Source organism: Chrysochloris asiatica, unplaced genomic scaffold, assembly GCF_000296735.1.
Source record: "Chrysochloris asiatica unplaced genomic scaffold, ChrAsi1.0 scaffold00102, whole genome shotgun sequence".
In the NCBI taxonomy this organism is placed as follows: Eukaryota; Metazoa; Chordata; class Mammalia; order Afrosoricida; family Chrysochloridae; genus Chrysochloris; species Chrysochloris asiatica.
Genome location: NW_006408620.1, coordinates 1,081,531 through 1,096,652, shown reverse-complemented (window position 1 = coordinate 1,096,652; position 15,122 = coordinate 1,081,531). Strand labels below are relative to the sequence as shown.

At 42.2% G+C, this 15,122-nt stretch overlaps 1 protein-coding gene across 1 annotated transcript in view; it reads left to right on the top strand.

Annotated features, from left to right (window-relative positions):
• Positions 1-1,705: 1,705 nt before the first annotated feature.
• Positions 1,706-15,122, top strand: part of CACNG3 (calcium channel, voltage-dependent, gamma subunit 3) — a 157,258-nt gene continuing 143,841 nt past the window's right edge. Inside the window, exon 1 of the mRNA XM_006867192.1 lies at positions 1,706-3,088. Coding sequence (XP_006867254.1) covers positions 2,878-3,088 — 211 coding nt within the window. The 5' untranslated portion in view covers positions 1,706-2,877. The remainder of the gene's footprint in view (positions 3,089-15,122) is intronic.

Sequence of the window (15,122 nt, the reverse complement as noted above, 5' to 3'; positions counted from 1 at the left end):
CCTAAACGGGTCACTTCCTGAAAATTCCCACCTATCCCTATGAATAAACATGAAAATTTTTCCCTCACCTAAATCTTTTAAAAACCCCAGCAAAGCTTTTGTTTGGGAAGATGTGGGTAAAATGTTGTATGAAGCCCTCGTTGTCTCTCTTGCAAGCCCCTTTCCTAATGGACCTTAGCTCTACGGGGGAAAAAATACATAAATAAATAACCCGGATTCATGGTGACTCCGTGTATGTTAGAGTAGAACTCTGCTCCATAGAATTTTCAGGGGCTGATTTTTCAGAAGTAGATCACCAACACTTTCTTTCAAGGTGTTTCTAAGTGGACTCGAACCTCTAACCTTTCGGTCAGCAGGCATGGACATTAACTGTTTGCACCCCTTCCCCATGGACTTAATATAGCGGAATGATGATGGTGGTGGTAGTGTGCCGTGCAGTCGGTTCCAACTCATAGCGACCCAGTATGGGGTTTCCGTGGCTGTAAATCTTTACAGGAGCAGAAAGCCTCAGCCTTCTCCTGCGGAACGGCTGGTAGTTTCGAAATGTTGACCCTGAGGTTAGCAATCCGACTCGTAACCACTACGCTACCAGGGATCCCTATATACCAGAATTGTTGTTGTTGTTAGGTGCCATCGAGTCGGTACTGACTCAGCGACCCTATGTACAACAGAAGGAAACACTGCTTAGTCCTGGGCTAACTTCATAATTGTTGCCACTTGAGCCCATTGATGCTGCCACTTTGCAATCCATCTCCCGGGGGTCTTCCTCTTTTTCTCTGACCCTCCACTTTACCAAACATGATATTCTTCTCCAGCAACTGGACCCTTCTGACAACATGTCTGAAGTATGAGAGACGAAATTTGGCCATCCTGGCCTCTAAGGAGCATTCTGGCTGCACTTCTTCCAACACAGATCTGTTGGCTCTTTTGGCAGCCCATGGCACTTTCAATATTCTCCTCCAACACCATAACTCAAAGGCATCAATTCTTCTAGGGTCTTCCTATATACCAGAATGTTGTTGTTGTTAAGTGCCGTCTAGTCAGTTCTGACCCATAGCGACCCTGAACAGGGTTTCCGAGGCTGTAAATCTTTACGGAGCAGAAAGCCTCATCTTTCTCCCGCGGCGCAGGTGGTAGTTTCGAACTGCTGACTTTGCGGTTCGCAGCCCGATTTGTAACCACTATGCTACCAGAACTCCTTTAGATAGTAATAAAAAGTTAGTTCAGTGCTGATTTTGTGCAATACATTAGCTTTCAGGTTAGCAATCTAATTTGCATTTTGGATTAACAAGAAGAGCAGTCCTAACTTCTCCTGTCTCAAGGTTTGATCTAGATAAGAATGTTAGTTAGCAAGGGAGCATCCCAGAAGCCTTTGGGAAAAAATCTTATGTTCTCAATGGTTCCTCTACCTTTAATCTATCACTCCCTCAAATGTAAGGGCTTTAAAATACATGAGGTGTAGTCACAGGTCAAAAGTTCACGTACTTTGTCCAAAGTCCCTGCAACGTGTAGAAAAAATTTATACATTAGCTCCTTTCATCTTTCAGGAACAAATGATCATATGTATATGAACAGTTCCGGGTTTAATCTGAGCACGTTGTCTCTAGTGTAAACCACAGCTCCAGAGAAAGGAGGGTAGACATATTGGTTTATTTTCTGGGGAACCAAATTGAGACAGGCTATACACAGATGTCTCTGTGACAACACTTTTCGCACGTCCAAGTGAGCCATGGAACCGTCGTCTGGATTTGCCGGTCCCTTTGAGACTCAAGTCTTCTCTCTCCACAGAGGGCTCCAGAGGCGCCCACAGCAAAAGACAAACTTGCCTGGCTCATTGGTGGGAGAAGCAGCCCTGCTAGGTGGGAGCTGAAAGATCGCCAGAGTGCGCTGCGGGTTTCTTTCCCCTTCCCTTTTTTTTTTTAACCCTTCCCGGAGCGGAGGAACTGGATCATGCCAAGGAGCTGGGGCACTAACTGCCCTGGGCACCAAAACTTTGCGCAGAGCGTGGGCTTGACTGGGCAGAGCCCAATCGTCTGGCTAACCTGTCAAGCGACGTGGGTAAGGGGGCAGACAGTCTCTTCAGCATCTCAGGTTTCCAGCCCAGGGGCTAGAAAGGAGACAGTGCAGTAGCAGGAGTGGAGCTGTCCCTTCAGAACCACAGACCTTAAAGCTTGGGCGTTAGAAAGGCGGAGGCGGGGCAACAGGCGGGGAGCTGTCCTTTCAGCACCGCAAACCCTTGCCCTTCGATGAAACCACCGGCCCCCGCCCCAGGACTCCTGTCTTTTCTCCAGTTTGAGCGGGGGTGTGGGGAGCAGGCGGAGAGCTTTCCTGGGAGGCTGGGAAAGCGGTGAACACTCTTCTCAGCGACTCGCCTCCCAGCAGTGCTATTTTTTGCCATCCGCCCTCACCCCCAGCACACGCGCTCGCACACACACACACACACACACACACACACGCACGCACGCGCACACACACAGACCTCTCTGGATTTCTTTGCCTTGAGTCTCCCGGGGCTGTGAGGAGCCAGGCGCATCTCAACCCAAGCTGGCAGCTCCAGGCACCGGAGCCATGTCCTGCACGGACCGTCATCCTTGCCAAGCTTGTAAGGAATGAAAGGAACCCAGGGACCCTCAGCAGGCAGCAGTGATGTGGACCCCCCTGGAGTCTACACCCTTCCGAGGGCCATAGGCGACCCAGGGAACTGGAGAGAGCTCCAGACAGGAAATCCTAGCTCTCCCAAAGTCCTGGTGGATGCTGACAAAAGGAGACCCGAATTGGAAGATCCTGCCCTAGGTTACCCAGCTGCAGAGTGATTTTCCCCTCTGGCACTGACCCTCTCCCTCAAACTCCCAGCTGTCCAGGGTACCATGAAGAATTATGAGGATGTGTGACAGAGGTATCCAGATGTTGATCACTACTGTAGGAGCTTTTGCAGCGTTTAGTTTAATGACCATTGCAGTGGGCACGGACTACTGGTTATATTCCAGAGGTGTGTGCAGGACTAAATCTACAAGTGATAATGAAACCAGCAGGAAGAATGAAGAAGTCATGACCCATTCCGGGCTATGGAGAACCTGCTGCCTAGAAGGTATTTGCAAATTCCCCTCAATACCTCCACATAATTAGTTTATGATATTCTGGTGGGTGTTTGGGGAGATGGAGGCGGTGATGAGGGAAGAGGAATAGTTCAGACTATTGCTGAGAATGTGCAGGTGTCCAGACTCTGTTCCCAGTAAGACTGATGCTGTGTGGGATGAAAGGTTTGGGTTTTGTTGATTGTTTTTGGTATAAGCTTCATGACAATGAGATTTCTTGGCACTCTAGGAAGGTTCTGCAGTTGAGAAAACTCTCTAAATCTTCCATCTTCAAATCCCAAATTCCTAGGCATGTGGTGAAATGCTTTGATCTTTGACTTGTGGTGGGGTCTTTAGCTTTATTTAAATTTAATCTCAGTGGGCATGGGAAGGGAAGCGGGGAGGAAAAAAGGCAGAGGAGCAAGAGGTGGGGGAGATACTCCCTTACCTAGCCTGGCACATTCTAAATTGTTTCCTTATTTCTCAAAATAGTCTCATCAGTTTCTTATGAGTTTGGTCTAACTAGATATTTTCATGAACTTCCATTGCCAGCTAGTTCCAGGACTGGTATATCGCCTTCTCTCACACACACGTATGTTATGAAAACTTAGTTGTTAATACATATTTCACTGTTTTGGATGAAAACAAAACTGCAGTCCTGGTATTCTGTATCCATTTGTCTTCTTGCCTGCATCATTCTCAAACCCAGCTAATACATGTCTCTGTCATTTCCATAAGATTGATATTCCCAGAAACGAAGTTGATATCTTCTGATTCTAAATTATAATGAAGAAAGCAGATCAAGTTTAGAATGTAAAATCCTGTCTCACTACTAAACTTGCTTTCACTACACATGAAGTCATTCTCAGCGTTTTGGGCAATGCCTGGATGTTCGTGGGTGAAAACAGAGAGATGAAGAAAATCAAGGCTCTTTGGAACTTAAGAGCCTGAGGGAAGCCACTAGATTAGAAAGATAACAGGGAATTTTCTTGGGTTTTTGAGGTCTACCAGGACTTCGTCACAGTGATGGGTTAGGAGATCTAGGTTTCCTCTGTGCTCCTCTTCTCTGCTTGCTATTGGTTCTTCATGCCTGCATTCCCACTGGCTGGCATTTGTCAGGGTTTCTTGGGAACTTGCATTTATGTAAATCACTTAGGAAATCATGCTATGACATCACTTGCTAGTGTAATATTGCATCATCCCCTGGCCATCTTCCCATGTCCTGACCCTTGAACTACTGCTTTCCTGACCGTGGTGTTACTACCGTGGATTCCATTTCCAATGCAAAATTGCAACTGGTGGGAAGCCCTGTTGTGAAAAGATTAAATGCAGCAAAGACCACTGTGCTTGAAGTCCAAAGACATAAGTAATGTCATAAACTAGCTTTGTGACTTTGTCTGAGACATTTACCCTTTCAAATCCTCAGTTTATTAATTCTGGAAAGGAATTACTTTGGAATAGGTGGTCTTAAATTAATATTATCTAAAACTCATGCAGTATCCAGTGTACTGAATAGAAATTCTATAATAATTATTTTCTAAACACTGACAAAAATAATAATGTTTGTGATCAGATATGGTGAAGTCATTCAATCATCTCAGAGAAATTTCAGAATTCCCTTTTCTATGCTGACAGCAAGTATCTTTTTTTAAAGCCGTGATTTGCTAGATCTTTTGATGCCTACATGGTTCTAAGAATGGTGTAAAAATCTGAGTATCTCCCAAATGAATATGGCACAGTTATATACCATGCTTTGGTTATTTCCAATTTTCCTGCCTCTTGAGACTAAACCTAGAAATGCACAATTAAACACCAATTTTGACTTCCCCTATAATGCTTTATGGAGGGGGAAAAAAAAATCTACCAGAGAAGTAGCGGGGCCTAAAATTCCTAAACCCTTGTTCAGAAATTCTCAGCTTATGGTTGATTTTATATTCAACACTATGCCTTACACCTACAATTTATACATGGAATTGGAACTCTACTCAGGTACTCTAGACCATAGTAGGGAAAGTGAGAAACTGAATCAAGAAGGAATTGAATTCATCCAAGATATGTCATGATGCAGGTAAATTATTTTGAGAAAATTTGTTTCTGCCTGTGTAAAATTTGGTCCAGCTGTTTTCTGTGACCTATACTGGAGTAGCAAATATAGTAATAGACACAAATCTTAATAAATGGTCATGAATTGTTAGTTATGTATAGCCTCATATAATCAATATTTAAATGAATCTGGGAGAAATTTGAAGTCAAGTTTCTTCTTCAAGTATTGCATGCATCAAGGAATTTGTAGGAGCCTCTGATTTCTGCATGGGAAGACACATAACAATAAGCCATATCCATTCTAGACATTTTCAACCCATGCTGGAATGAGGGTTTATAGTCATCTCCCATTCAGCATCTCCCTCATTTTCAGCTCTGTTAAGTGTCAAAGGATAACTAGGGAGTCTTGTAGCTCAATTTTCTTAAAGATCAAATTAGCAGAGCCAATTCTTCCATACTTTTTTTTAAAACTTCTTTTCCCCAAACATGTATAATTCAGCGACATTGATTACATTCTTCTGCTGTGCAACCATTAGCACTATCCTTGCCCAAATTATTTTACCATCATTAACATAAGTGCAACACCCCTCCACCCTCAAATAAAAATTCCCTCTCTCTCTTTCTCACCCCTGGTAACCAGTAATAAGCTTTGGCTCATAAATATTTGCTTATTTCATATATGTGAGATCATGAGGTTGTGTCCCTTTGAGACTCCCTTATTTCCTTCCTCATGATGTCAAGGATCATTGGAGTTGTGGCATCCATACTTTTTAAGAGCCGTGAGAGAATGTGGCTATTCTGTCCAAAAGAAGAGCATACTCAAGAGGGACATGACAGCTGTCTGCAAATATCTGAAGGGCTGTCATATGGAAGAGAGATTTAAAATGTTCTATGTGGCCTCAAGGGGGTTGAAGAAGGAGCTAGAGGAAAATAGGTTTTACTTCAATATCACTAAGTATATAATGTGAAATGGGGACTTTGGGAGGTGATGAGCTCTTCACCACTGAAGATAATTCAAATATATGAAGACTACTTCACTTGTTCCTAAACTTGGCTAGTCATCAGAATCACACAAGGTGCTTAAAAACACACACACACACACAAAAAGATGCTCAAGCCCTACACCTGATTCTTTGCTTACATAATAAGTAGGTGCCTGGAATCTGAATTTTTAAAAAGGCAACATCAAGCAGTTACGATGTTAAAGCCAACAGTTATTGAGTATTTACAATAGATCAGAGGGTGCCTATATGTTTTGTTGAGACTCATAGCGACTCTGTATAAGGTTTCTAAGGAGCGGCTCATGAGTTTGAACCACTGACCTTGAGATTGAGTGGTTACCCTTCTATGACACATAAGGTAGATCATATCCCTTGGGAGAAAGGAGGTTTCCAGTTATCATTTCTGTCACCTTCAAGAATGGCCTGCACATGTAGCAATTACTGTGCGGTAGCACTGGTCTAAGAATTCTGGTGTGGAGCTGTAGAACAGACACTGAACTGCTAACCACAAGACCAGCGGTTCAAATCCACCAGCCACTCCTCAGAAACCCTATGCAGGGTCTCTGAGTCAGACCTGACTCAGGTCAACAACATCAGTACTGTTCTAAGGAGTCCTGGTGGTTCTGTAGGATAAGCACTGGATTGCTAACCTCAAGATTAGCAGTTCAAACCCACTAGCATCTCTGCAGGAAAAAGATGAGGCTTTCTGCTCCAGTAAAGATTTGCAGCCTTGTAAATTATATACGGGCTCACCATGAACTGAAATTGACTTGATGACAGGGAGTTTGATGTACCAGACTGCAAAGCCATTTGAACTGCAAGGTCACCGGTTCAAGCTCACCAGCTGCTCCTCGGAAACCTTATACAGGGTTGCTATGGGTCAGAACCGACTTGATGGCACTTAACAACAACAATAAAAAAATTTTTAGAATTAGCTTTTCATCTTCAAAGGCACTCAGTGATATAAATACCATTATTACCCTGACTGTACAGGTGAAGAAACTGAGGCCTCAAGGAGTTCTCTATCTTGCCCAAGGCCACACAAATGTGTGGGATTTGAACCCAGGTATACTTAGGAGTCCTGGTGTGGCGCTGTGGGTTAATGCACCAGACTGCAAAGCCATTTAAACTGCAAGGTCGGTGGTACAAGCTCACCAGCTGCCCCTCAGAAACCCTATACAGGGTCACTATGGATCATAATCAACTCGATGGCACTTAACAACAACAACAAATACTTAGGAGTCCTGGTATGGCACTGTAGGATAAGCACTAGACCGAAAAGTCAATTTGTACTATATAATCAGCAGTCCAAACTCACCAAGCACTCCTTGGAAACCCTATGCAGGGTCGCTATGAGTTGGAACAGAGTCAACAGCACTTAACAGCAGCAATGCTTAGTTTAAGCCATACTGCCTCTCAAGTATTTTCTGGAAAACACTCATTCATGTTCTGGTGGATAGTTTGTTAGCTTGTGGGAATGTCGAGACACACGGGATTTTCCATTCCAGAGGCCCAGATCACAAACCACTCAGCATGTCTGTGCTGTTTGCAGGGGCCCAGGAGCCACCAGACAGGCACAGCAGCAAAGGACATGCTTTGAATGAGAAAACAATCGACCTATGTAGAGACACCCACACTGAGAAACCCAGAGGAATGCCTGACTCATTATCTGGAAGGCATGAAAGACATTCACAAAGTACGGCCCCAACCTGCTGTGTGTTTTCAATGGAAGCCTGTGAATTTGAATAAGAACATGTTCAATATGTGATTCTCTCATTAAGAAAACCTCTTGAAGTCCTAGACACAATCAAAGCAGTGTATTTAGATAGTAGAAAAATCTACTGACCTACTAGCAAGGAACCCTAGGGGTTAATCACATTCTGTCACCAACAATTATGTGAATTCTGCATGTTATTTTCCTCCTTTGGGCCTCAGTTTATTCCATTTTAAAATGAGGGCTTCAAATAACATTGTTGTTATTGTTAAATGCTGTCAAGTGAGTTCCAACTCATAGTGATCCTATATAGGATTTTCAAGGAGTGGCTGGTGGGCTTGAACCACTGACTTTGTGGTTAGCAGTCCAGTGTTTATCCTACAGTGCCACACTATAACTCCAAAATGACTTTGGTGGTATTGGTGGTGGTTGTGTGCCGTGGAATCGGTTCTGACTCATAGAGACCCTTACATGGGGTTTCCAAGGCTGTAAATCTTTACAGGAGCAGAAAGCTTTATCTTTCTCTCATGGAACAGTTGGTAGTTTCAAACTGCTGACCTTGAGGTTCTCAGCCTGACTTGCAGCAAACCTAATTGTCCATATTGACTAGGCAGATAATATAATATGTGAAACAAGAAATTCAAAGTCACCTTAACTAAATTCTATGGTGGGAAAATGAATGGCATGGAGAAGAATGGTAACTGAGACTTGGTCTCAGTGTGGGGACAATAGGGAATAGTGTAGACTGTGGCAAATAGGAGAGCACAAGTCCCATTTAAAGGGCAACTATGGTGTGGCACTGTGGTCTAATGCATCAGACTGCAAAGTCGTTTGAATTGCAAGGTCGGTGGTTCAAGCTCACTAACTGCTGTTTGGAAACCCTATACAGGGTCGCTATGGGTCAGAATCGACTCGTCGGTACTTAACAACAACAACATCATTATTTGACTCAAGTTGATTTTTTTACCTTGAGGATATGTCCATTAAATATTGTTCAATATCCTGAGTGAATAAAAGCTAGATATTCATATTTTTATGTAAAATCTTTTGATTTTTTAAAATGTTGTCCACTAATTTATATTTTTAAAAATACTGTGCTTGCCTAGCCATATTCACCTTGTAGTTGAATTTGGCCCATGGCTCGTTAGTTTTGAGCCCTAGAAATACATTTTCAATCTAAATTTCTGATACTTTTATATTTGATTCCTGAATTGCTGTTTATTTGTCAATAATCACATTTTTGGTTCATTAAAAAAAAATTATCTACTAAGTGAAGAAAGCCCCCTTAGAATTTGAGGATGAGGAAGTAAAATTATGGAACAGAGTTTAAGGAACTGCGATTTCTACCACAGATGGGCCTGAAGACACTAAACATCTGGCTGAAAATTGAAAAAAAAAAAAACAAAAAACAACCCAACACATTAGCCAGTCATTAGATGATTAGATGTTCCCCCATATTTCCAAATCCTCATATGGATGACTCTTTTCAGCCAGATGGGGTTCCAGCTTCAATTACATGTTCATAAGTCTTTGGGGGAAGCTGCAAGGATGAGGATGGAGTTGAGAAAAAGACATAACCCAGAACTCTTACTGTCTTCCCTACTCCTGAAAGCTCCCTTGTTCTTTTTCCTTCACTCTTTCTAAGACCCAAGAGGCAGAGAGGAGAAAGAGACGGGCTGAAGGCTTAAGGAAGGATGTGAGTGAGTGATTGTGTGTGGGATTGGTCAGCACTAGAGACGTGGTAGAGGTCACGGTGTGACTATGACTAACATTCAGCCAGAACATGACCATGTAGCCATATGTTGTTGTTTAGTGCCTAGGAGTCGGTTCTGAGTCATAGCAACCTTGTATAGGCTTTCCAAGGAGCAGCTGGTGGTTTTGAACCACCAACTTTGTGGTTCAAATTGGCCTAGTGGTCCAGTGCATTATCCTGCAGTGCCATACCAGGACTCCCATGCAGCCATGTAAGTTATTAAAATGTTAAAATACTTCTATGTTGGCAAATAGCATCTGGTCCAAATCCCCCAACTACTTTACCCCTTCTCCACCACTGCTTTCCTGGGATGTCTCAGATCTCCATATGATCTATCAAGTAAAGGGGTACACTGGGCACAGCCGAGGCCACATGTCCTGGCCTCAGCCCTATGGTTGCACCCATCCTGACTTGTTAATCTTGTGCTCTACTGGTTGTTAAATATTTTGACCTTTGTCATTAGTGGTAGAAAAATCTATTCCTCTTCTTTCTACCTCAAGCCCAGGCCTCTAATTTTTTATTCTAGGATTCCACCCATTTTAGGAAGTAGATACTCTGAAAATACCCCTATTTGTTTAATCACTTTACATTTTCTCTACTAGATTAGAATAGAGGCAAGTGATATAACTTCCAAGGTTGGGAGGCCAGTGTGGCTTATTAGAATGGGTGACTAGTAGGTACCATTGCCATGAGGTCACAGTGACCCTATAAGATCGAGTAGAACTGCCCCAAAGGAGTTCCAAGACTGTAATCTTTATGAAAGCAAGACAGACACATCTTTCTCCAGTAGAGCGACTGGTGGGTTCGAACTGCTGATGTTTCTGATAGGTCTTCTCAAGAAAAAAAAAAACGAAACCTGGAAATCAGGCAGAAAGAGACCTGCTTTTTAATGTTCTCACAGAGCAATGTCTAACAAGCCTACCTTGGGGGATTCTGATTCTCTAATGGACTATAACATTGTTTGATTTAGCTTTTACTATGGATAGAAGTCCAGTTGCCAAATAGATGTTACTTTGTAGAAAACTGAGAAGATGCTTATGAACATTTTATTCAGTAGAGATGCAAATGATTTGTGTTCATTAGAGGAGATAACCAAATGCTGTGAATATATTGCCCTCTGTGAGTTAATGCGCCAGACTGCGAAGCTGTTTGAACTGCAAGGTCAGTGGTTCAAGCTCACTATCTGCTCCTCGGAAAGCCTATACAGGGTTGCTATGAGTCAGAACTGACTCGAGGGCACTTCACAACAATAACAAGATACTAACCAGTTTGTGTGGTGCTTTAGGATAATGTGCTGGACTGCAGGGCCAATTTGAACTTCAAGGTCAACTGTTCAAACCCACCCTCTCCTTGGAAACCCTATACAGAGTTGCTATGGGTCAGAAAACCTGAAGGGCATTTAATAGCTAGCAACAACAACATAGCTAATTTAATCATCTTAATTCAGAATTTCTTTCACTGAAGAAATACACACCTGCATACATATGATGTGTGCGTATAAATCTATTTCCATCTATCCATTTCAACTCATTTTTGTTGTTGTTATTAGGTGCCATTGAATCGGTACTGACTCATAGTGACCTTATGCACAGCAGAATGAAACACTGCTCGGTCCTGGGCCAACTTCACTATTGTTGCCATGCTTGAGCCCATTGATGTTGCCATGTTGCCAATCCATCTCTCTGGGGGTCTTCCTCTTTCTCTCTGATCCTCCACTCTACCAAACATGATATCCTTCTCCAGTGACTGGTCCCTCCTGACAATATGTCCAAAGTATGAGAGACGAAGTTTGGCCATCCTGGCCTCCAAGGAGCACTCTGGCTGCACTTCTTCCAAAACAGATCTATTGGTTCTTTTGGCAGCCCATGGCACTTTCAATATTCTCCAACACCATAACTCAAATGCATCAGTTCTTCTATGGTCTTCCTTATTCACTGTCCAGCTTTCACATGCATATGAGGTGATTGAAAATATCATGGCTTGGGTCAGGCACACCTTAGTCTTCAAGCTGACATCTTTGCTCTTCAACACTTTAAAAAGGTCTTGTGCAGCAGGTTTGCCTAATGCAATACGTCATTTGATTTCTTGACTGCTGCTTCCATGAGTGTTAATAGTTGATCCAAGAAGAATGAAGACCTTGACAACTTCAATCTTTTCTCTGTTGATAAGAATGTTGTTTATTGGTCCAGTGGTGAGGATTTTTGTTTTCTTTACATTGAGATACAATCCATACCAAAGACTGTGCTCTTTGATTGTCATCAGTAAATGTTTTAAGTCCTCTTCATTTTTTTTAGGTTAGCAGGCAAATGCAAACCATTTGTGCCACCCAGGGACATGGAAGGCCCCACAGAGCCCTTTGATGGCCTATGCTTGTGTCTGCAAAAGAGAGTAACCACATAGGTGCCTTCCACACAAACAGCACTGACAAGCAGTTCGCTAGAGAAGCTATAACAAGGAACAAAAACAACAACAAAAATGTTTGTAACCTCACTCTGTTAAATGAAGTAACATTGACTTTTCTTCCTTTATGCTACCTGACACAATGTAATGGAGGAGCAAGAATATGAGACAGGAGGAGGAGGAATAGAGCTTTGATTCAGAGATGCAATTGGAAGTTAGAAACACAACCAAAAATGAGTGTAAAGTCATGAAATCCTTCCAAAATGTTATTAAGAAAATCATGGCTTGATGTAACACCCTCAAAAGCCAAAATGAAACTGTGTAAATTGAGACCCATCAATAAGGATATGGAGTCCTGGTGTGGCACTGTAGGATAAGCACTGGGCCACAAGGTCGGTTTGAAATGCAAGGTCAGTGGTTCAAACTCACCAGCCAGAACCTACTGGATGGCATTTATCAATAACAACAACAGCGTGTCCTCTATGCTTTGTCTCTGAGATTCTGAAAGTTGAAGACTCTATGATTTATATATCGCATGATAAGTGACTATATCTCAGGGGTTGACACACTACAGCCCATGAGTCAAATCTGGCCTGCTACCTGCTTTTTAATGGCCCATGGGACACAAATGGGTTTTTCTTTTTAATTTGATAGATTTTCTTTTTTTTAGACCAGTTTTAAGTTTACAGAAAATGTAACAGATTGTACAAAGAGTCCAAACCTACAGGTGTTGACAACTGCATTATGTTAGGGGATATATGTGTTGTCATCGTAGTAAGATTGAAGACGGAAGATACCTGTGATGCCCCCAGGTGGGTTCAAACTGATGTCATTACAGAGTAATTTCACTGCTCGGAACATGCTCAGTATTTCTTAAACTGAGGTAACTGAAGAAGAAAATTTTACTAAATACTAAAACAGCTGTAAACATATATTGACAGAGAACTTCCAGAGGTTCAAGCTGGTGTCAGAAGAAGACGTGGAATGAGGGATATCATTGCTGATGTCCGATGGATCTTGGCTGAAAGCAGAGGGTGCCAAAAAGATGTTTACCTGTGCTTTATTGACTATACAAAGGCTTTCGATTGTGTAGATCATGACAAGCGATGGACAACATTGTGAAGTATGAGTATTCCCGAACACTTAATTGTGCTTATGAAGAATCTGTACATGGACAAGAATCTGTACATCGAACAGACCAGGGAACACCGAATAATTTAAAATTAGGACAGATGTGCATCAGGTTGCATTCTTTCACCACACTTATTCAATCTGTATACTGAGCAAATAATCTGAAAAGTTGCATTATGTGAACAAAAATGTGGCATCAGGATTGGAGGAAGACTCATTAACAACCTGTGATATGCAGATGATACAGCCTTGCTTGCTGAAAGTGAAGAGGACTTAAATATTTACTGATGAAGATCAAAGACCACAGCCATCAGTATGGTTTGCATCTCAATGTAAAGAAGATGAAGATCCCCACCACCAGACCAATAAACAGCATCCATATAAATGGAGAAAAGATTGAATTTGTCAAAGACTTCATTTTGCTTGGATCAACCATCGACTCTCATGGAAGCAGCAGTCAGGAGATCGAATGACGTATTGCATTAGGCACATCTGCTGCATAAGACCTCTTTAAAGTGTTGAAGAGCAAAGATGTCAGTTTGAGGACTGAGGCGTGCCTGACCAAGCCATGGTATTTTCAGTAACCTCATATTCATGTGAAAGTTGGACAGTGAATAAGGCAGACCATAGAGGAATTGATGCATTTGAGTTATGGTGTTGGAGGAGAATATTGAAAGTGCCATGGGCTGCCAAAAGAACCAACAGATCTGTGTTGGAAGAAGTGTAGCCAGAGTGCTCCTTGGAGGCCAGGATGGCCAAACTTAGTCTCTCATACTTTGGACGTATTGTCAGGAGGGACCAGTCACTGGAGAAGGATATCATGTTTGATAAAGTGGAAGACACTCAATGAGATGGACTGGCACAGTGGCAGCCACAATGGGCTTGGGCATAGCAATAACTGTGAGGTTACACAGGACTGGGCAATATTTTTTTCTGTTGTGCATAGGGTCACTATGAGTCAATACCAACTCAATGGCACCTAACAAAAACAGAACCCCATTGTGTTTCACCTATTTATCCTGTCCCTTTTCCTGTCACCCAGAACTCCTGGTAACCACTCACCTTTATAATTTTGCCTTTTCCAGAATGTCATATAGTTTGGATATTAAAGCATGTAGGCTTTCTGATTGGCTCCTTTCACTTATCAATATGCATTTAAATTTCCTCCACATGTATATTTTTTATCACTGAATACTACTCCATTGTATAGATTTTCCACAGTTTTCTTATCCATTCATATGTTAAAGGACATCTAGATTGCTCCCAAGTTTTGGAAATTAGGAATAAAGCTGCTTAAAACATTTGTATGCATGTTTTTATGTGGATATACATTTTCAACTCATTTGGGTAAATACCTAGGAGCACATTTTCTGGGTCATATGTGAAACCTATGTTTAGCTTTGTAAGAAACTTCCAGAATGTCTTCCAAAGTGATTGTACTATTTTGCATTCCCACCAGCAACGAATCAAAGTTCATGTTGCTTCATATCCTTACTATCATGCAGTGTAGTCAGTGTTTTGGATTGGTTGGGTAAGCATTGGACTACTAACCACAAGGTCAGCAGTTCAAACCCACTTTCTGCTCCTTGGAAACTATACAGTGTTGCCACAAGTCGGGATTGACTCGATGGCACTTGACAACATGTGTGGAGTTCCTGGATGGTGCAGATAGTTAGCACTGTCAGTTGCTAACTGAAAGGTTGGAGGTTCAAGTCCACCCAGAGGGACCTGGGTGATTTCTGGAAAATCAGACATTAAAATCCCTATGGAAGACATCTACTCAGAAAAAACAAAAAACAATGAAGGCAGCAGCACAAACAGGAACGTGTATTCATTGCAGCACTTTCCACACTAGCCCAAAGGTGGGAACAACTAAACTGTCCAGGAATTCTACAACTAAACTGTAGAATCTGTGGAAGCTGCAACTTGTATAAGAAGGAAAGCAATCCAAGAAGGAAAGCTCAAATATTTCCCACTAAAATGAGCAATAGAAAAATGGTAATACA